The 21,567-nt window shown below is 40.9% G+C and overlaps 1 protein-coding gene across 5 annotated transcripts in view; it reads right to left on the bottom strand.

Annotated features, from left to right (window-relative positions):
- The window catches only part of DISC1 (DISC1 scaffold protein), a 427,730-nt gene that overhangs the window by 201,027 nt on the left and 205,136 nt on the right, over positions 1-21,567 (bottom strand). For 4 of the 5 annotated variants that reach the window (XM_070781908.1, XM_070781909.1, XM_070781910.1 and 1 more), the window contains exon 9: positions 15,353-15,541. In XM_070781908.1, coding sequence (XP_070638009.1) covers positions 15,353-15,541 — 189 coding nt within the window. Of the gene's footprint in view, positions 1-15,352; positions 15,542-21,567 lie in introns of those variants that run through there. The other variant, XR_011564628.1, reaches the window with a different exon arrangement.

The following is a 21,567-nucleotide window of genomic DNA, read 5'->3' as shown; positions in this document are numbered from 1 at the left end:
CTGACTCTGGAGCCACACAGATGTAAGCCATGTTCCAGCTCTCCACATCCATCTACAGCCCTCCTAGCTCCCTAAGCCTCAGTTTCAGCATCAGTAGAATGGGATGATACATTTTTCTGAATGTATAGCAATGAGGATTGAGTGATGTAATGCTCTCATTTCTGCCACATAAGGCTGTAAAGGTATGATGGTGCCCACTCTCTCAGTACAAGTGTGTAAAAGGTCTGCATGTACTCTGGGCATTGGCAGCAGTGGGAAGGCAGGGTGGGAACACCAAAAATGCACCCAGGGACTCTGGCTCTGCTATGGAAGCTATGTGGTGGACATTTTTCATTCAATTTTTTAAATGTTTAATATCTTATGATATTCTGTGAAATAAATTAAAAATTGGAAAAAATCACACTAGAGAAACTCTAGGAATTTCATAACTTGAAGTTCAGAGGATTCTTGTATAATCCACTGGAGAAATTACTTCACCTCCAAAGGTTACTACATTCTCAGGATTCCAGACATTGGGGGATCTCAGTGTCGGGTGGCCTTCTTAGGGCAGACCTGGAGTTTGGTATTCAGTCCCCCAGTGTTCCTCAATCTCTGAAAAAAAATGCAGGGTTGTATGGAGGGCAGACAGACATTCACCAAATTCTAATTTATCTGTCATGCTGATGCAATGGGGACCTAACGACCAAAGTCAAAAGCTGGGTCAAATATGAAGTTAAAAAGAAGCTCAAGACTCCAGTCACTTTGTCCCAGCAAGACCAGGCTTCCTTTCATTAATCATACCCTGATGTCATAATATATTTGCATTAGATTCTTTCGTGGGAAAGGCAATATAATATTTAGAAATATATACAGTGTAAAACAGCTTTAGTAACACAGATGAAAAGAGAGCTGCTTAAAACAAGCTAAAATAACCAAAATTCTAACATCACTTTGGCAAATTAAAAGAGACAAACAAGTCTGGTTATCATTAAACCTATAGCAAAGCATGAAATAAATTCTTAATGAGTTATAAAAACTTCAGAGAGTTTCATGTCAAAAGACAAATAAAATTACCTTCTGTGACTATAGACCACCTGATCTGCCTCTTGAGAAATTTGTATGCAGGTCAGGAAGCAACAGTTAGAACTGGTCATGGAACAACAGACTGGTTCCAAATAGGAAAAGGAGTACATCAAGGCTGTATATTGTCACCCTGTTTATTTAACTTATATGCAGAGTACATCATGAGAAATGCTGGGCTGGAAGAAACACAAGCTGGAATCAAGATTGCTGGGAGAAATATCAATAACCTCAGATATGCAGATGACACCACCCTTATGGCAGAAAGTGAAGAGGAACTAAAAAGCCTCTTGATGAAGGTGAAAATGGAGAGTGAAAAAGTTGGCTTAAAGCTCAACATTCAGAAAACAAAGATCATGGCATCCAGTCCCATCACTTCATGGGAAATAGATGGGGAAACAGTGGAAACAGTGTCAGACTTTATTTTTGGGGGCTCCAAAATCACTGCAGGTGGTGACTGCAGCCATGAAATTAAAAGACGCTTACTCCTTGGAAGGAAAGTTATGACCAACCTAGATAGCATATTCAAAAGCAGAGACATTACTTTGCCAACAAAGGTTCGTCTAGTCAAGGCCATGGTTTTTCCTGTGGTCATGTATGGATGTGAGAGTTGGACTGTGAAGAAGGCTGAGCGCTGAAGAATTGATGCTTTTGAACTGCGGTGTTGGAGAAGACTCTTGAGAGTCCCTTGGACTGCAAGGAGATCCAACCAGTCCATTCTGAAGGAGATCAGCCCTGGGATTTCTTTGGAAGGAATGATGATAAAGCTGAAACTCCAGTACTTTGGCCACCTCATGCAAAGAGTTGACTCATTGGAAAAGACTCTGATGCTGGGAGGGATTGGGGGCAAGAGGAGAAGGGGACGACAGAAGATGAGATGGCTGGATGGCATCACTGACTCGATGGACACAAGTGTGAGTGAGCTCCGGGAGTTGGTGATGGACAGGGAGGCCTGGCGTGCTGCGATTCATGGGGTCGCAAAGAGTCGGACACAACTGAGCAACTGATCTAATCTGAACTATGGAGCATGTGAGCTATGAGTATACATGGTTTATACATTTTTGATGTCAAGTCAGTAGACCTTTAAGCAGCCCTTGATGGTTTCTGCCATGTCATAAATATTAACTTGCAGTGCATTGGCTTAGAACTGTCTATCCCTACAGGATCCAATTGTCTATCCCTAGGGGCTTCCCTGGTAGCTCAGAGGTTAAACCATCTGCCTGGAATGCAGGAGACCCGGGTTCAATGCCTGGGTTGGGAAGATTCCCTGGAGAAGGAAATGGCAACCCACTCCAGTACTCTTGCCTGGAGAATCCCATGGAGGGAGGAATCTGGTAGGTTACAGTCCACGGGGTCTCAAAGAGTCGGACACAACTGAGAGACTTCACAACATCACGACATGACAGAATCCAAAGTTGGCTTAAAACTCAACATTCAGAAAACTAAGATCATGGCATCAGGTCCCATCACTTCATGGCAAATAGATGGGAAAACAATGAAAACAGTGACAGACTTTATTTTCTTGGGCTCCAAAATCACTGCAGATGGTGACTGCAGCCATGAAATTAAAAGACTCTTGCTCCTTGGAAGAAAACCTATGACCAACCTAGACAGCATACTAAAAGCAGAGATACTACTTTACCAACAAAGATCTGTCTAGTCAAAGCTATGGTTTTTCCAGTGGTCATGTACGGATGTGAGAGCTGGACTCTAAAGAAAGCTAAGCACCAAAGAATTGATGCTTTTGAACTATGGTGTTGGAGAAGACTCTTGAGAGTCCTTTGAACTACAAAGACATCAAACCAGTCAATTCTAAAGGAAATCAGTCCTGAATATTCATTGGAAGGACTGATGCTGAAGCTGAAACTCCAATACTTTGGCCACCTGATGGGAAGAACTGACTCATTTGAAAAGACCCTGATGATGGGAAAGATTGAAGACAAGAGGAGAAGGGGATGACAGAGGATGAGATGGTTGGATGGTATCACCGATTTGATGGACATGAGTTTGAGCAAGCTCCGGGAGTTGGTGATGCACAGGGAAGCCTCGAGAGCCGCAGTCCATGGGGTCACAAAGAGTCGTTCATGGCTGAGTGACTGAACTGAATAGGACCCAACCCTCCTCAATTCCATAAAAGTCTGAAAGTAAAGTAAATGAGGCGGAATGGCCATCACCCAAAGTCTGGTGGGCCCAGGGCAGCAAAATTTGGTGCAACAATGCAGTGAGGACAGTAAACACTTATCATGAAACCCTCTCTTCTTTACAAGAGCTAAGAGAACCTGAAAAGCCAAATTAGCTACAAATGATGACTTCTCAAAAAGAATTATCTCTCTTGGGTTACAGAACATATGGCAGCTTCAAAGAAGAAGAACAAAGAGAAAAGAGCAGGAGGTCATAACTCGCGACAAAGTCAAAGAGGAAAACAAGGCATTTCTTATTAGATTAAGCACTAAAAATACTATGACAGTATAAAATACATCATAGTTAGCATGAATAAAATTTAATTCTGCAAAACTTCACAAAATTGGACTCAGAAAAAAAAACCAGTCTTAATCTCCCAAAGCCTTGAATTATAGAATATTGTACATGTTGCTTAAAGTTCGAAAGCTCACTCAAAAGAAACTCACAACAATGGCCATCAAATTTTTCAAGTTAATTCCTTATAATTTATTGGATGGCATATCAGTAAATTCTTACAGGCAAATAGGGGTTTGAAAGAAAAGTGAATGTGTTAGTCACTCAGTCATATCTGACTCTTTGGGACCCCCGTGGACTGTAGCCCACCAGGCTCCTCTGTCCATGGGATTTCCCAGGCACGAATACTGGAGTGGGTTGCCATTCCCTTCTCCAAGGGATATTCCCAGCCTACAGATTGAACCTGGGTCTTCTGCATTGCAGGCAGATTCTTTACCATCTGAGCCACCCTTTTGCAGCTTAATTCCTCATAATCAATTGGATGGCATGTTAGTAAATTCTTAAAGGCAAACAGGGGGTTTCTCCCGCAAAAACTCTGACTGGGATATCAATATACTTTCAATGCCTGATCTTATAGGACTACAAAGGAAAACACTGACATTTAAGCATTTTTGAACAGGAAGCAGAACTAGCCATAGTTCTTTGAAAATAAAATATCCAAAAGTGGTTTGAAGTTACCACATTTGTATCCAACTAAATTGCTATAATTCAACTTTTTTCTCATTTGTGGTAGTATGGTAAGTCCCTATTAGTTATCCTCCAAAAATAATTTGGGTTTTAATACAAAATATGTGAATATTACATGGCTGATAAACCTAGAGAACCTTCTGTCAAGTTCCATGATGAACTGAGTGTAGGAAAATTGCAGACAGTAGATAGTCATTTGGGGCCTGAAATACAGAATGTGTACTTAGAAATTTCAAAAATGAAAACAGTCTCTCTTTTCAGGACACTCAACATCATCAAGAGATGTTGTTAGTGGATTTTGTTCCATAATCTCGACTCTTGAGTGCAGTATGGAGGTGGCTGGCAATAAGGGTAGTAAGCCGGTGGTAAGGGAGGGTGGAAAGACCTCATGTTAGGAATCAGGTTCATGAAGAATATAAATCTACATAAAAGGTGAAATCACAATATAAAGGGATTCAAATCCTAGCCCTGACCCCTCCCATCCATGTGACTTCAGACAAGACTCCCATCCTTCCTGAGTCTTAGCATCTTCATCTGTGAAACAGATGGTGCTGGGCCAGCTGTACAAGTGTCCAGAGGATCAGACAACCAAATGCATGTGCAGCCTTAGCCCAAAAGAAGAGAAACTAACATTTGTTACTGAAGAGAAAGTGACAACATACAGGGAATCATCCCTTCCTTTCAAAGAACATATCATATCCATTAAAGCTATAGCTACTCTGTGCACACAGCAAGGGATCTAATAAATACATGCTAAATACATACAATAAAGATCACAGGAAGGAGAAACCCCAAAAGAATTCATTTTTAAACCTATAAGGTTCTACATTAAGGATAATATGTAGAGAATTAAATTCCAATAATTTCAATTAAGTTCTAATAATCACAACAATAATATTCTATTTCCAGATCATAACATAATGCTGAAGTTGTTCAGGTAACTGAGGGTGCTACCACTCCCACTCAGTTCAGTTCAGTCACTCAGTCATGTCTGACTCTTTGTGACCCCACGGACTGCAGGACGCCAGGCCTCCCTGTCCATCACCAACTCCTGGAGTTTACTCAAAACTCATGTCCACTGAGCTGGTGATGCCATCCAACCACCTCATCCCCTGTCATCCCCTTCTCCTCCCACCTTCAATCTTTCCCAGCATCACGGTCTTCAATCTTTTCGCATCAGGTGGCCAAAGTATTGGAGCTTCAGCTTCAGCATCAGTCCTTCCAACAAATATTCAGGACTGATTTCCTTTAGGATGGACTGGTTGGATCTCCTTGCATCCAAGGGACTCTCAAGAGTCTTCTCCAACACCACATTTCAAAAGCATCCATTCTTCAGTGCTCAGCTTTCTTTATAGTCCAACTCTCACATCCATACATGACTACTGGAAACTCCCACCCAAGAACATTTAAAAACAGGTGTGGGAAGAAGCAATATACAAAAGACAGTACTGAAGGATGAGAAGCATTCTGCAAGTCAGGGTACAGCCCCACACAATGAATAACGCCTCCCTCAACCCTGGCCAAGGGGCTCTCCGCCAGGAACTGTGGCATCCTGCTTACCACCACTTTTAGCTTAATTTTCAGGAGGGTGTGTATGTGTGTGCATGTGTGTGCACACACCAAGGTCATCAAAAGCCCTGAGTCCAAGTGAAATGTAGACAGAGACTAACATAGGCACTGGTTGATAAGAATGTTCCAGAAAGAAAGCAGAACACTTGTCAAATACTTTTAAGATTCACATGGAGCCACTTATAACATAGAACCAATTTCCTGCTCCAAACAAATCGGCATGTCGAAAAACTGCCTGTTGCAATTGGGTATGAAATACTGTTAAAATTGTCACTCTATTCCACGTAGGGGCTCTGTTGAGGGAATATTGTTAGGGGTGTATAAAAAATAAATGGAGGGGCTTTCCTGGTGATCCAGTGGTTAAGAATCTGCCTTGCAATGCAAGGGATACTGGTTTGGTTCCTGGTCCAGGAAGATCCCACATGTCACAGAGCAACTAAGCCCATTTGCCACAACTGCTTAGCCTACTTCAGTGCTGCAATGACTGAAGCCCCAGCACTCTAGAGCACTTGCTCCTCAACAAGCCACCACTGTGAGAAGCCGGGGTACCGCAACCAGAGAACAGACCCCTGCACTGCAACTAGAGAAAGCCTGCACACACAGCAACGAAACCCACCACAGCCAAAAATAAACAAATGAATCTTTGGGGAAAAAGCAAATGGAGAGACATGTAGAAAAGGGAATAGCCTCAGTAAGGATTTCTAAAACTAACTGCATGGATAAAAATAGAAAAAAGAAATCAGAAGTGGACATTAGGTCCAGACAAATACTGTTTGATTCCAGTTACATGAGACACATAGAATAGTCAAATTCATAGAATCAGAAAGTATATTGGTAGATGCCAGGGGCCAAAGGGTGGGGAATGGGTATGGGGAGTTAGTGCTTAATGGGAGGACAGGGAGTTTCAGTTTAGGAAGGTAAGAAATTCAAGAGATGGACGATGATGAGAAGCTGCACAACAATGTAAATAAACGTAGTGCCACTGAATGGTACAGTTAAATATGGTTGAAATAGTATATTTTATATATGTGACTTTTACCACAATTTAAAAAAATACTTGAAAGCCAATTTTCCTTAAAAAAAAAAAAAGGAACAAAATTGGAAGGAATCCTGGGAATTCAAGACCAGAATGGACTAGAGTAACCAGTGATTTCACCTCTTGCAGGAATTGTATGATTCATTCTGGAACACAGAGGCTTTACTAGGGGCTTCCCTGATAGCTCAGCTGGTAAAGAATCCACCTGCAATGAAGGAGACCCCGGTTCGATTCCTGGGTTGGGGAAATCCCCTGGAGAAAGGACAGGCTACCCATTCCAGTATTCTTGGGCTTCCCTGGTGGCTCAGATGGTAAAGAATCTGCCTGCAATGAAGGAGACCCCGGTTTGATTCCTGGGTTGGGGAAATCCCCTGGAGAAGGGATAGGCTACCCACTCCAGTATTCCTGGGCTTCCCTGGTGGCTAAGATGGTAAAGAATCCACCTGCAATGCAGGAGACCTGAGTTTGATCCCTGAGTTGGGAAGATCCTCTGCAGAAGGGAAAAGCTACCCACTCCAGTATTCTGGCCTGGAGAATTTCATGGACTGCATAGTCCATGGGGTCGCAAACAGTCGGACACAACGAAGCAACTTTCACTTTCACTTTATTTTCAAATGATACTAGAGATTATCATACTAAGTGAAGTAATCCAGACAGAGAAAGACAAATTCCATGTAATATCACTTAGTGTGAAATCTAAAACAGGATATGAACTTACCTGTAAAACAGAAACAGAATCATGGACTTAGAGAACAGATGTGTGGTTGACAAGTGGGAGGGGGTTGGGAGAGGGATGGAGGGGAGGTTAGGGTTAGCAGAGGTAAGGTTCTATGTACAGAATGGATAAATGACAGGTCCTACTGTATAATAAACCATAATGGAAAGATATAAAAAAGAATACATATATGCATAACTGGATCACTTGCTATATAGCAAAAATTAATACAACATCGTAAATCAACTATACTTAAATAAAAGAGTTTAAATGACGGAGGGGTGGATGGAAATGAAACGTAGACATCTGGCTTTGCCGTGACTTACATCAAGCACCTGGGAAGCAGAAAGAATTCATTCATCCAACCTCACACTGTGACGCCACACGTGCCAGATGAGACACAGATGATAAAGAAGCAACAGAACTGAACGGAGGCCACCCACCAACTAACACAGGCTTTTTGCACTGTTGTGGAGATGCCTCCCAAAGGAATTATCATGATTATTTAATAAAAGAAGAAGGAAATTAATCACGAATTTCAAGCTTGGAATTTCACAGCAAGAGAGTCTGAAGGGAAATAACCATACTCACAGTGATGCAGGAATAAACTGGAAAGAAGAAAACTATGGAGAGAAACTAAAAATTGAAAATGTAAATTTAATTGGGATTCTGATAATTTAATAAGATGATTAGAGATGTGAAAGCTCAGCTCACAAGACACCTGAGAAAAGAAATTTTCAAATTTTAAAGGTTTTCTCCAAAATGTTCGTATTATACATATATTCGATCTAAACAATAAAGATTTCCAGTTAGAGAGGCAGATATTAATAAAATACTTGCCATATAACAATCTAAGTTCCTTCACCTCGAACCTGCAACACTCATCTGGTTCCCAGATAAATAGCTGAGGTCGCTCAGTCATGTCTGACTCTCTGCTACCTCATGGACTGTAGCCCACTAGGCTCCTCTGTTCATGGAATTTTCCAGGCAACCGTATTGGAGGGGGTTGCCATTTCCTTCTCTAGGGGGTCTTTCCTGACCCAGGGATCGAATCCGCGTCTGTTGCATCTCCTGCACTGGAAGGTGGGTTCTTTATCACCTGGCCCACCGAGAAATCCCCTTGGTTCATCTACACAAGGGGTCTCTAACACCCCTTTAGGTTCTAGCGGCTTAGAACCAGTGATGTCACATCACTGGAAGATTCTATATTTAAACTCAATTAGCCTGAGGCCTCCCTAATTGACTTCCATCTAATTATACGTTAACAGAGTTTCTTAACATTTGGAGGAACTTAAAATTTGAAGGAAATATTGATCCCTCAAAAATCTGCTGAATAACTGGATCTTTTTGTGGAAAAAAAAATGTACAAACTCACAGATCTGAAGTCTATGTAGTTTCACAGTCTTCCCATGAGCTACTGCTTTCATCTGCTATTTTTTTTTTTTTTTGTCAGAAATGGTTGGTAACGGCCATGCATGCTTTTTCATTTGCTGTAAATCTATTCATGAAGACTTTCCATTACACCCTCAAAAAAAAATCATCTTTAAGAATTTAACACCACTCCATGTTCCTGAAAACGTCATGCTTTAAGCTACTTTTGAGGAGGACAGATGATGCTTTATCGGTCTTTTTTGCTCTGGCTTCTAGGAAGTTCATGATCACATCATATTCTCAACCAAAATAATTAACACTCATCACTTGCATTTTCTTCTGTCTCAACTCTTCCATTATATTTGTTAATTTTGTTGTGTCTATCTTTGATGTATATTTATATAAATTCCAGTTTTCCATTTCTTCCCCAACCCCCCCCAAAAGACAGACTTTATTCCCCATTCTAATTTTTCTTGAAAATTTCACCTAAATATAGATAATAAATGTGGAATAGGAGTGACTGCCTATATACGCAAAACCTGCTAAATCACATGATCTCTAAACCAAAAGTTTTTTCTTAAAGTGATTTACAAAACATGTTTCACCAGTGGACTAAAGAGTTAAAAAACTAAAAAAAAAAAAAAAAAAAAGAGTTAAAAAACTGGTATCTCACTGAATGGCATCAAACTTCCTTTTATTACCTATTCCAAGAAGAAGGGTAGGATTATGTGAATGTGGCCTTTCTAGCCTAAAGGAAAAAGTAGATATTAGACCCAAATCATAATTGAAAAGTTGAGCCACTGCCACTTCACCACCTTTAAAAACTGCCCCTTATCTGACTTCCACTTCCTCCAGACTCACTGAAAGGCAAACAGATGAGACTTTAGGCTGGACACAGCCAGCCATCACTCCCAGAAAAAAAAACACCATTTGACACCCGCACTGAGAATTCTTTGATGCATTTCACAGATCCTACGTGGATTCCTGACAGCTCACTGGGACACAGACGCTGCCGGATTTTTGAGCTACATCTGCAGTATCTTTTCTACTCGGGCAGCTGGCATAAAGTGGGAAAATTCATTAACATGCTAATGATGTCCTATTTAAAATTCTGGCCCTGATTATTCTGTGATTAAATCTCTCCCCCTTGACGTCTGCTTCCTTTATATCCAAGTTACAGTATGAAATCAACAATATTAATAAAGGACAATACAGATTACCAACTTATACACAAGAGGGGGAAACACCATTCTGTAAATCCCAGGGTTGTCTTTTTTTCTGAAAAACACATGTAGCAAACTTAAAAGTGTTACTTATTCTTTTTCATACCACTCTCCCTTAGGGAAAAAAAAAAACACTGAAATCCACAATAATTAAAGGTCTATAGTTAATTTCCACAAGTATTCAGAGGTTGAAAGATAGATTTAATCTATTTACTGCCCCTACAACTGCTCAGACTTCAAATGCATTCTCCTGAAGTCCTAAGAACCACTGATGGGGTATAAGCACCCAGGGTATTCCTCCCCTCTTTAAACAGACTCTGTGTCACTGAGTCAAAAGTCAATAGATTCATAATGATTTCTGTCTCCCTTGCCCCCAAGTACTTTGGCATATTTCAGTCCTTCTCATCACATTGTTCTGTCTGCTGCCACCCCAATCTGTATAGCCAACTCGGACAACTCAAGCATCTTCCATGAAAAACTAGCAAACTTTATCACTGCCTTAATTAGACTGGAAGATGAATTTTAAACATTTGAAAGAAAAACAGATCCAAGGTCTGGGTCTGTGAGTCAAAATAAGGGAAAAAAAGGACTAATGTTTCTTGTCAGCATCTGGCCCCAGTAAGTGAACAAATATTTATGGCCTCTTTACTAGTTTTAATGACATCATGCGGGATGCTGCCAACAACAAAAATGAAACCTAAAGACCGTGCTTTCACCTCAGTGGGCTCACAGTTGAACCAGGGACCCGAGATATAATGACATTGTAAGTGATTTAGCAAAGTCAGTTCATCTGCGATGCGCCATTGCGTATACTCTTCCCATCATTAAGAACGCTCTGAATGACAGAGATTGTTAATTATTCTCTAAGACTGCAGATGTCCCCTTCCGCTATAGACACAGAAGCCCGACTGGATGTGGACACACACATGGCTGGGTCAGCCCTACCTAGAGCCGACATCACGAGCCTGGGTCGCTGACTGTCGTGACAGTCACACATGCATAGAATCTAGAAAAATGATACTGATGAACCTATTTGCAGGGCAGGAATGGAGACACAGACATAGGGAACGGACATGTGGACACAGTAGAGGAAGGAGAGGGCGGGATGAATTAAGAGAGTGGCACTGACATATACGCACTACCATGTGTAAAATCGGCAGCTAGTGGGAAGCTGCCGTGCAGCACAGGGAGCTCAGCTCAGTGCTCCGCGACACCCAGAGGGGCACGATGGGGGTGGGTGGGCTCGGGTGAGGCTCATGAGGGAGGAGATACATGTATACTTATGGCTGCTTCGTGCTATGGGGCAGAAAAAACACAACATTGTAAAGCAATTTCTACAAACAATAAATGCTGGAGAGGACGTGGAGAAAAGGGAACCCTCCTCCACTGTTGGTGGGAATGTAAACTGATACAGCCATTATGGAGAACAGTGTGGAGATTCTCTTAAAAAAACTAGGAATAAAGCTATCGTATGACCCAGCAACCCCACTACTGGGCATATACCCTGAGGAAACCACAATTCTAAAAGACACATATACCCCCAATGTTCATTGCAGCACTATTTACAATAGCCAGAAAATGAAGCAACCTAGATGTCCATCGACAGATGAATGGATAAAGAAGATGTGGCACATATCTACAATGGAATATCACTCAGCCATAAAAGAACAAATTTGAGTCAGTTCGACATACGGAATCTAGAGAAATAGTACTGATGAACCAATTTGCAGGGAAGGAACAGAGACGCAGATGTAGTGAATGGCCTTGTGGACATAGTGGGGGAGGGAGATAGTGGGATGAATGGAGAAAGTAGCATCAGCATATATACACACTGTCCTGTGTAAAAGAGACAGCTGGTGAAAAGATGCTGTATGACACAGGGAGCCCAGCCTGGCACTCTGTGATGACCTAGAGGGGTGGGATGGGGGAGGGGACGGAGGCTCAAAAGGGAGGGGATACATGTATAATTATGGTTGATTGTTATATGGCAGAAACCAACATACTTGTAAAAAAAATTTTTTTAATAAAAAAGAAATAAAATAGGAAATAACATCTAGAAAAAAATTTAAATAAATATCTGTTTTTAAGAACACTACACATTGCTCATTTTTTTAATAGTCTTATTTTAGGATGTTTTATCTAAGATTAACAAGAATCAGCTCATGGTAATACCTGAAGCAGCACATTATTTAGTTCAGTCGCTCAGTTGTGTCCAGCTCTTTGCGACCTCACGGACTACAGTACATCAGGCTGCCCTGTCCATCACCAACTTCCGGAGCTTGCTCAAACTCATGTCCATTTAGTCGGGGATGCAATCCAACCACTCAGTAATGTGCAGAAGCACCTTACTTCTTTGCATTTGCTCTACATTTAAACTTGAGCACAGAGCTCACTCCAGATTTTTAACTCTCAGACCGAACAAATAACAGAATATGGACGTTGGTCTAGTTTAATATCATATCAACGGATAAAAGCTTCACTTTACTAAGAATTTGTTTCTTTGTCTCCACACTCTCACCACCCCAAGATGATTAGTTTGGTTCACCTAATGCCAAGTCACCTCAGCTTGCCTAAAAATTAGCTTTAGCCTATAAAGCACAAGGAAGGGATACCCAGGTGGCTCAGTGGTAAAGAATCCACCTGCCAAAGCAGGAGCTGCAGAAGATGCAGGTTCTATCCCTAGGTCGGGAAGATTCCCTGGAGGAGGAAATGACAACCCACTGCAGTATTCTTGCCTGGAAAATCCCATGGACAGAGGAGCCTGGTGGCTACAGTCCACAGGGTCTCAAAGAGCCGAATACAACCGAGTGCATGCGCACACACACACACAAAGCACAGGGAAAGGGTAGCTGATCCAGCAAAATCCAAGTGTGAAACATAAAGAATGCCTTCACAACAGTAATGAGCCATCTGCAATTTAGAATCATCCACGGTAACAATCTCTCATTCCATTTGTTTATGTTTTATTCATCATTTTGAAAATACTTAGTCAAGTGACAATGATGAGATTCAAAAAGTACCGCACGGCTTTTTTTTTTTTTTTCCTTAAAAAAAAGAGATATTAATGGCTTTCAAGAGCTTAACTGTTCAAATGAAAATATTGCTGCATCCTATTATATATAGGATGGATAAAAAGATCCTGCTGTATAGCACAGAGAACTATATTCAGTATCCTGTGACAACCATAATGGAAAGGAATATGAAAAATGTTCATATATATATATGTATATATACATATATATATATGTATATCTGAGTCACTTTGCTGTAGAGCAGAAATTAACACAACACTGTAAATCAACTATACTTCAATAAAGTTTTTTTAAAAAAATAAAATATTGCTGAACTAAATTTGTCCAAATTTGTTTTCATCTTTTCTCCGCAATATAAATTTCCTATTTTGCGCCAAAAGTCTTATGATGGTAACACACGACATCTCATAGTTTTCCTTGTTTATATTTTTAAAAATTTAAAACAAATTTATAGCAAAATTTATTTAACTACAAAATTAGACCTACAATAACATAATAAACTGCAGCATTACATCTTGGAGGAACATGTTGTCATTTCTCAGGACTATAGTTATATACTAAGGCTCAAATGCATAGTCTCTAGTTTACTTATTTGGCAAAAAACAAAGCTCTGACCTGCCAAAGTGAAAAAAAGATAAGGCCAACTTAGAGGTGTCCACGGCTGAGAAGACACAGTAGTGGTTGACAGTCGCACCTGTCGTTCAGTTAACTACGAAGGAACCTCTCTCTACAAAATTTAGTAAGCCTTTAAAACAAAATGTATTAGCAGTGAAATGACACATCTATTTCTTCTAGCTGATTTCATATTTGTTTGGTTTTAAATACTAATCTTTATTTACTTAAGTTTGTGGAGTATTTTCAAGTAAGTGTGTTAAAAGTGTCAGTCACTCAGTCACATCTGACTCTGCAACCCCATGGAGTGTAACCAATGAGCCCCTCTGTCCATGGAATTCTCCAGGCAAAAATTTTGGAGTGGGTAGCCATTCCCTCCTCCACGGGGATCATCCCAACCCAGGGATCAAACTCAGGTCTCCTGCATTGCAGGGGGAATCTTTACTGTGTGAGCCACCAGGGTGGCCTTATTTCAAATCTGGCTACCTAATACCTTCATTCTTGTTTCTTTTCAAACAAGTATACTTTGTAAATACAGTTCTTTATTAGTATAAATGTCATTCATTTTTATTTTTTTTAATTTTATTTTATTTTTAAACTTTACATAATTGTAATAGTTTTGCCAAATATCAAAATGAATCCACCACAGGTATACGTCATTCATTTTTCTAGTAAACATTTATTTAGGAAATATGATTTACTATGTATGAACTTTGCCTTCCAACAACCTCTAGTTCCCAAGGGAAGGGCAAAGGTGTATGCACACACACACAATCTCAGGATCTTAATAATTAATGCAATTAATCTGTATCACTTAACCAGCTTATGAGATGGATAATCTATCATCTCATTTTACTGGTGAAGAAACAGGTTTCAGCATCTATTGTATTTTAAATATAAATTTTCTCCCTATGATTTCATTCTGTATATTAGAAACTGAATCATCAGAAATTCTTTACTACTTTTTTTTTAAGAAACAGGTTTGACTTCATTAATTTGGGCTAAACCGCAACCTTCCGAAATTATCCCTCAGAGTGAAACTTCAAGGTGACCTCATTTACTGTTAACAACTAGACAAGAAAAGACCACAAGAATAGTTTGACTCCTCCAACAAATGGATACTTTGGCCAAGGCAGCATCTTCTGCATCTGCCTCTTCTTTGTGGGCAGCTCTCAGAAAAGCCCACAAAGAAGAGGCACTCAATGGTCTTTCCTTGGTTTTCCCAAAGCCAGCCTGCTTTCATGTACGATTGTGCAAGCCAGGAGGCTGAGCCAAGGAACAAAAGGGAGATAATTGTCAACCAGAAAATTCTCAAGACCTGTGCCAAGGCGGAGATTGCTTCAAGCAATCACAAGGCCATTAGCAAACAGAGTAGAGGAGGAGGAAAGACAGGAAATGAAAAGGCATCAGATTGATAGCAAAACAAACGCTGAAGAAATGGTGCCCTATTTTCTAGGGCTCCTGCCAAAAATATCCTGTGTGGCTCCAGGACAGCCGTCACAGTGAAGGGTACATGTGAACCAGTACAATAAATAGCACACATATTTCATCGGGCAACCGTGTGACCACTTACCATAAGCAGCTCTCCCCTGGTCCAGTTCTTGCCTGAGTCTGCTGTAATCTTCTTTCACACTTCCCAGCTTTTGGACGTTCCTGGAACTCAGTACCAACAGCTTGTGAAGAAGTCCCTCCAGCGCTTCCCTCTCCAGTGTTAATGATCTGATCTCCTCTGTGAGCTCCTTGGCTGTATAGAAATGGTTTCCTGCAGCGCATTGTGGGAGAGGAGGGAAAACAAGCATTAGAGCATCCCTACATGCAGAAGACGCAGCCATAGCTCACATGTACTAACAGTGAGAGTCCCGTGGACTGCAAGGAGATCAAACCTGTCAATCCTAAAGGAAATCAACCCTGAATACTCATTGGAAGGACTGATGCTGAAGCTGAAGCTCCAATACTTTGGCCACCTGATGTGAAGAACTGACTCATTGTAAAAGACCCTGATGCTGGCAAAGACTGAGGGCAAGAGGGGAGGGAGTGACAGAGGATGAGATGGTTGGATAGCATCACCAACTCAATGGACATGAGTTTGAGCAAACTCCAGGACACAGTGAAAGACAGGAAAGCCTGGCATGCTGCAGTCCATGGGGCCGCTAAGAGTCGGGCATGACTGAGCAACTGAACAACAATAACCATGTGAGGCAAGGAAACTAAAATTTGCAGCTCTGTGCAACTGCATGAACGGTCTTCTGTGGATGAATCTGGAAGCATGCTGACAGTCCTTTTAAACTAGGAAAACTTCTAGTCACTTTTTCACCTTTTCTCATTGTATTTTGTTTTAGAGGTTCCATTGATTCATTCATGTCCTTCTGAAACACAATGACACCAAATGTCCCAGTGAAACCCAGGGAAGCTACATGGTATCACTCCATTCAAACATCCAAATGTCAAAGAGGTGAAATATTACAGTAGGGTGGAAAGGGAATGGGCCGTGGAGTCAAACTAGACTGAAATTCAAATCATACTCTCCTGGTAACTCAAACTGTATGACCTGGAGCAAAAAAAAAAAAAATAGCATATGGAATTTCAGGGCAAACTTCTTACAGAATATGATTGTGCTAAAACCTGCATTAGAGATGACTGCAAAAATAAACTTGAAATTCTATAAAATTCTAAGCAAAATATATGGCACATTGAATTTATCGGGGGTGAAAGAATCCAGGTCAATACATGGAAATTAACTGTATTTCTAAATACCAGCAGCAAACAATTTAAAATACTATGTATATTTTAAAACTCAAAATACTTAGGGATAAATTTAAAGAAACATGAGAAAACTTCTACACAGAAAACCATTTTGAAGCTTCTGAGAGATCTAAGGAAGACTTAAATAATTAGAAAGACATATCATATATACATATATTAAAACTGAATTTTGTTATGATTTTCATTTTCCTCAAATTGATCTATTGATTCAATACAATTTCAATCAAAACCTTATATGAGTCTTTTGTAGAAATTGAAGAACTTATTCTAAAATGCAGAGAAGGCAATGGCACCCCACTCCAGTACTCTTGCCTGGAAAATCCCATGGATGGAGGAGCCTGGAAGGCTGCAGTCCATGGGGTCGCTGAAGTTCGGACACAACTGAGTGACTTCACTCTCACTTTTCATTTTCATGCATTGGAGAAGGAAATGGCAACCCACTCCAGTATTCTTGCCTGGAAAACCCAGGAACGGGGAAGCCTGGTGGGCTGCTGTCTATGGGGTCGCACAGAGTCGGACACGACTGAAGTGACTTAGCAATAGCAATAGCAATTCTAAAATGTACAAGGAAATTCTAAACCAAAACAATCATTAAAAGGTAGAACAGAGTTAGAGGACATCTGCTACTTGATTTCTTATTAACACTGAAGTTACATTAAACGCAGACAGTATGGTACTGGCATAGAGACAAACAGCGCTATGGAACAGAACAGACAGTCTAGAAGTGGACCCACACTCACAGAGTTAAGTGATGTTCAACCGAAGTGTCAAAGCAAGTCAATGAGGAAAAAGGAGTGTTTTCAGTGGATACTGGAACAAGTAGCTACCTACCTGGGGAAAACAGTAACCTTAATACATACCTCAAACCATACACAGAATTTAATTAGAGATAGAAATTAATTAATTTAAATAGAGATTAATTAATTAAATAGAAATTAATTAATAAACCTAAATGAAGAAGTGAAACCTGTAAAGCTTCTAGAAGATATAGAAGAATATCTGTCTAACTTTGGAGTCAGCAAAAATTTTAGAAAGGACACAGAAAATATTAATTATGAAAGAAAAAATGGATAAATGGACTTCATCAAAATTAAAAACCTCTACTTCTCAAAAAATGCCATTAAGAAGATGCATAGGCAAGCCACAGACAGGGAGAAAATATTTACAATACATATATCTGATGAAGGACTTGAGTCCTGAAACTCAATAATTAAACCACAAATAACCTGACTGGAAAGTGGACAAATGATGCCACAGACACATTACAAAGATATACACATGGCCAAGAAGCACATGAAAAAGTGTTGCCAGAAAAATGCGCATTAAAGCTGTAGAGATTCCACTGCAAAACCAATCAGGTGGCTCAGATTAACTGGACTGAAACCAGTTAACAAGGACAACCAGCTACTGGAAATGTCCCACATGGTGGAGATTGAAATGTACAACCACTTTGAGAAAGGTTCTGCCAGCTTCTTATTACCTTGCTGCTGCTGCTGCTAAGTCGCTGTAGTCGTGTCCGACTCTGTGTCACCCCATAGACAGCAGCCCACCAGGCTCCGCCATCCCTGGGATTCTCCAGGCAAGAACACTGGAGTGGGTTTTCATTTCCTTCTCCAATGCATGAAAGTGAAAAGTGAGAGTGAAGTCGCTCAGTCGTGCCTGCCTCTTAGTGACCCCATGGACTGCAGCCTACCAGGCTCCTCCGTCCATGGGATTTTCCAGGCAAGAGTACTGGAATGGGGTGCCATTGCTTTCTCCTCTTATAACCTTAACATGCACCTATCCTGTGATCCAGCAATTCCGCTGCTAGGAATTTACCCAAGAGCAATGAAACACATAAGCAAAAATTCTGGACTCAGATGTTCACAGTCTCTTTACTCACAGCCCCAAACTGAAGACAACCGAAACATCCATCAGTTGGAGAATGCAGAAAAAGTGATACATCTACACACGGGAAGGCCACTCTCCAAGAAAAAAGGCATGAACTCTTCATACATGCAGTGACATGGAAGTAGATCAAAAAAAGACACAAAAGAGTGTACCCTACATGATTCTGATGATATTCAATTCTAGAATGTGCTCAGTCACTCAGTTGTGTCTGACTCTTTGCAACCCCATTAACAGCAGCCAGGCTCCTCTGTCCTCCACTATCTCATGGAGTTTGCTCAAATTAACATTCACTGAGTTTTGATACTATCTAACCATCTCATTCTCTGCCATCCCCTCTCCTCCTGCCCTCAATCTTTCCCAGAATCAGGGTCTTTTCCAATGAGTCAGCTCTTAGCATAAAGTAACCAAAATATTGAAGCTTCAGCTTTAGCCCTTCCAGTGAATACTCGGGTTTGATTTCCTTTAGGATTGACTAGTTTGATTGCCTTGCAGTCCAAGGGAGTCTCAAGACTCTTCTCCAGCACCACAGTTCAAAAGCATCAATTCTTTGGCACTCAGCCTTCTTTATGGTCCACCTATCACATCAAGGACCATTTGAGTCCTAACTGTTGACATAGATTTGTAAGATCAGGAAGGCACCAGCATTTAAAACTTGAAGAATGGTGTAAGCAGCTTGGCAGAAAATCCTATAGAAAATAGTTCACTCTTGGAGGAAAAAAGTTACATCACCAATAGCCTCACTGATGCGGAGGATGATAATGTGTGGAGAAACAGGAGTCTTGACTTGAGTCAAACTGTGTATCAGGACACTCAGTCTGAATATGAAACATTTTAGAAAAACCTTAACCAATTCATTGCCCTTATATTTTTCTTTTTAAAGAGTAGTATGTGACTTTTCAAAAGCTTAAGTACATCTAAAAGGGCTATTTCAATAAGTATAAAATAAAAAGTCTAAGCCACAGAAAGCATTGCATCATTGTTTAATTGACAGCAATTTTTCTTTCTTAGTACTATATAAAATAATGGCTCATTTTATGTTCACTAAAATACATGTTGTTATCTCTGTTTTACAGTGGAGAAAAGTGAAATCTAGAGAATTAAATATCTTGCTGAAGGTTCCATGCCAGTAAAATGTAGGCCAAGTTTCCAACTCAAATACAACTCCAGAAGTCTCCGGAATAATAGACTGTGCTATTTATTTCTTCATTCTGATTATTTAATAGGCAGATTTCAATATTATATAAATATGGAAAAGGTTACAAAAATTTTTTCCATGTTAGGGCATTCTGAATACCCAAAAAACATCATTTCTGTTACTGAAATCCAGTTTCCAATTCCATGACTGGATAAATATCTTTTGAGACTATTTATTGTCTATCACTGTGTAGGCATATACAGAAAGGCACAAGGCACAGTCCCTGCTCTCCAGGAAATTATCTTGAATAAAGGGGATAAACTGGGGACTTCCCTGATGGCCCAGTGGTTGAAACTTCGCCTTCCAATGCAGGTGGTGTGGGTTCAATTCCTGGTGGGAAGTTAAGATCCCACATGCCTCATGGCTGAAAAACCAAAACTTTAAAAAAAAAACCAGAAGAAGCAATATTGTAACAAATCCAATAAAGACTTTAAAAATGGTCCATGTCAAAAAAAAGGAGGGGGAGGGGGGATAATATGTATGGTTAAAATATATATATAGGCAAATATTCACTAGACGGGATCTTAGAAGGGAGAAAATTCCAGAAAGGGAGATGGAGGCAGGTTCTCCAGGAAAGAATGTAAGGTTTCCAAAGAAGAAATGGGAACCTGGTTAAGCAAACAGCCTCATCTTTGGCGGGAGGCATATGACTGAGGTGGAGCCTAGAGCAGCCAAGAAGTCGGTGGAAGCCCCAAAAGTCAAGCCAGTGGGTTCGGACCACTTAGGAAAACCAAAGTCCTGATAAGGAGAGCAGGCTGGACTCCACAAGTTTTGAGCTGTAAATGGAAATACAATTAAAACTTTTCTGGATCCATGACTTCTATCTGAAAAATGACCAGTGAGGGCTGCTGCTGGTGAAACCCCCCACGAAGGGCCCCCAAAAAGCCAAAGGACCTGCCCCAGAGGTGTGGTTGCCGATGAACAATGCAGTCCCAGCACATGGGGTACCTTCAAGTTCCCTTCTCAACCTAAAATACCCCAGACCTAACCCTCACCCTCACTCTCATCCTGCTGGGCCATATTCTCAAGTCCACAGAGTTAATAAAATGTGGGGTAAGCACCAACTGGGACCCAGAGACTCCAGGCAGAAGGTGCCAAGTGTGCAACTTCCTCCCGAGAATAGTTCAGAGAGAAGACCTCTCAAAACAAACAGGAAGAGACTACAGAGATGGAGTGAGTGCCAGTATGGAAGGTTTCCTAGAAATACATCACCAGGCCCTCCTGCAACTCATCACCAGCTCTAGAGAACAAGGCCTTAATAAAACATGGGAGCAATCACTAATTAGGAACCTTCCTTGATCTGAAGGGGTATGGCTTGGGAAAATGCAGAGTGACATGGAAGTTTGATATACACAGAAAGAGTGTGAATTCCCAAAGAGACAGTCAATATCAAAACCCATGCCATGAGAAAGCATGACAGTGCCTTCGGTTAATATTTCCTAAGCATTTTGGCTTCAGATCCAAGCCCAGGAGGTGAATCTGGCTTGAGGCAGCCCTCCCTGATTGCTGAAACTGGCCAGAGTTTTTAGATGAAAATTTAAAAAAATAAATGTTGATCCTTGAAAGTCCCATCAGCAACCCAGTGACCCCAGTCTCCATCACCCTGATGGGCCTTCCCTAAAGCCAAGGGGAATCTCTGTGCTGTGTATGACTTAAGCACAGTCGCTTAAGCTGTGTATGACTCTTTGCAATCCCATGGACTGTAGCCCACCAGGCTCCTCTGTCCACGGGATTCTCCAGGCAAGGATACTGGAAAGGGTTGCCATGCTCTCCTCCAAGAGATTTTCCCAGCCCAAGTATCGAACCTGGATCGCCTGCATCTCCTGCACTGCAGGTGGATTCTTTTACCACTGAGCCATGGGGAAAGCCTGGAATCTTAGGGGTGCGTATATGCTTTGGCATCAAGTTGCACACATGCCCACCTGCTCTGCAGCAAGGGA

This window comes from Bos indicus, chromosome 28, assembly GCF_029378745.1.
Source record: "Bos indicus isolate NIAB-ARS_2022 breed Sahiwal x Tharparkar chromosome 28, NIAB-ARS_B.indTharparkar_mat_pri_1.0, whole genome shotgun sequence".
In the NCBI taxonomy this organism is placed as follows: Eukaryota; Metazoa; Chordata; class Mammalia; order Artiodactyla; family Bovidae; genus Bos; species Bos indicus.
This window is presented reverse-complemented; position numbering and strand designations above follow the sequence as displayed.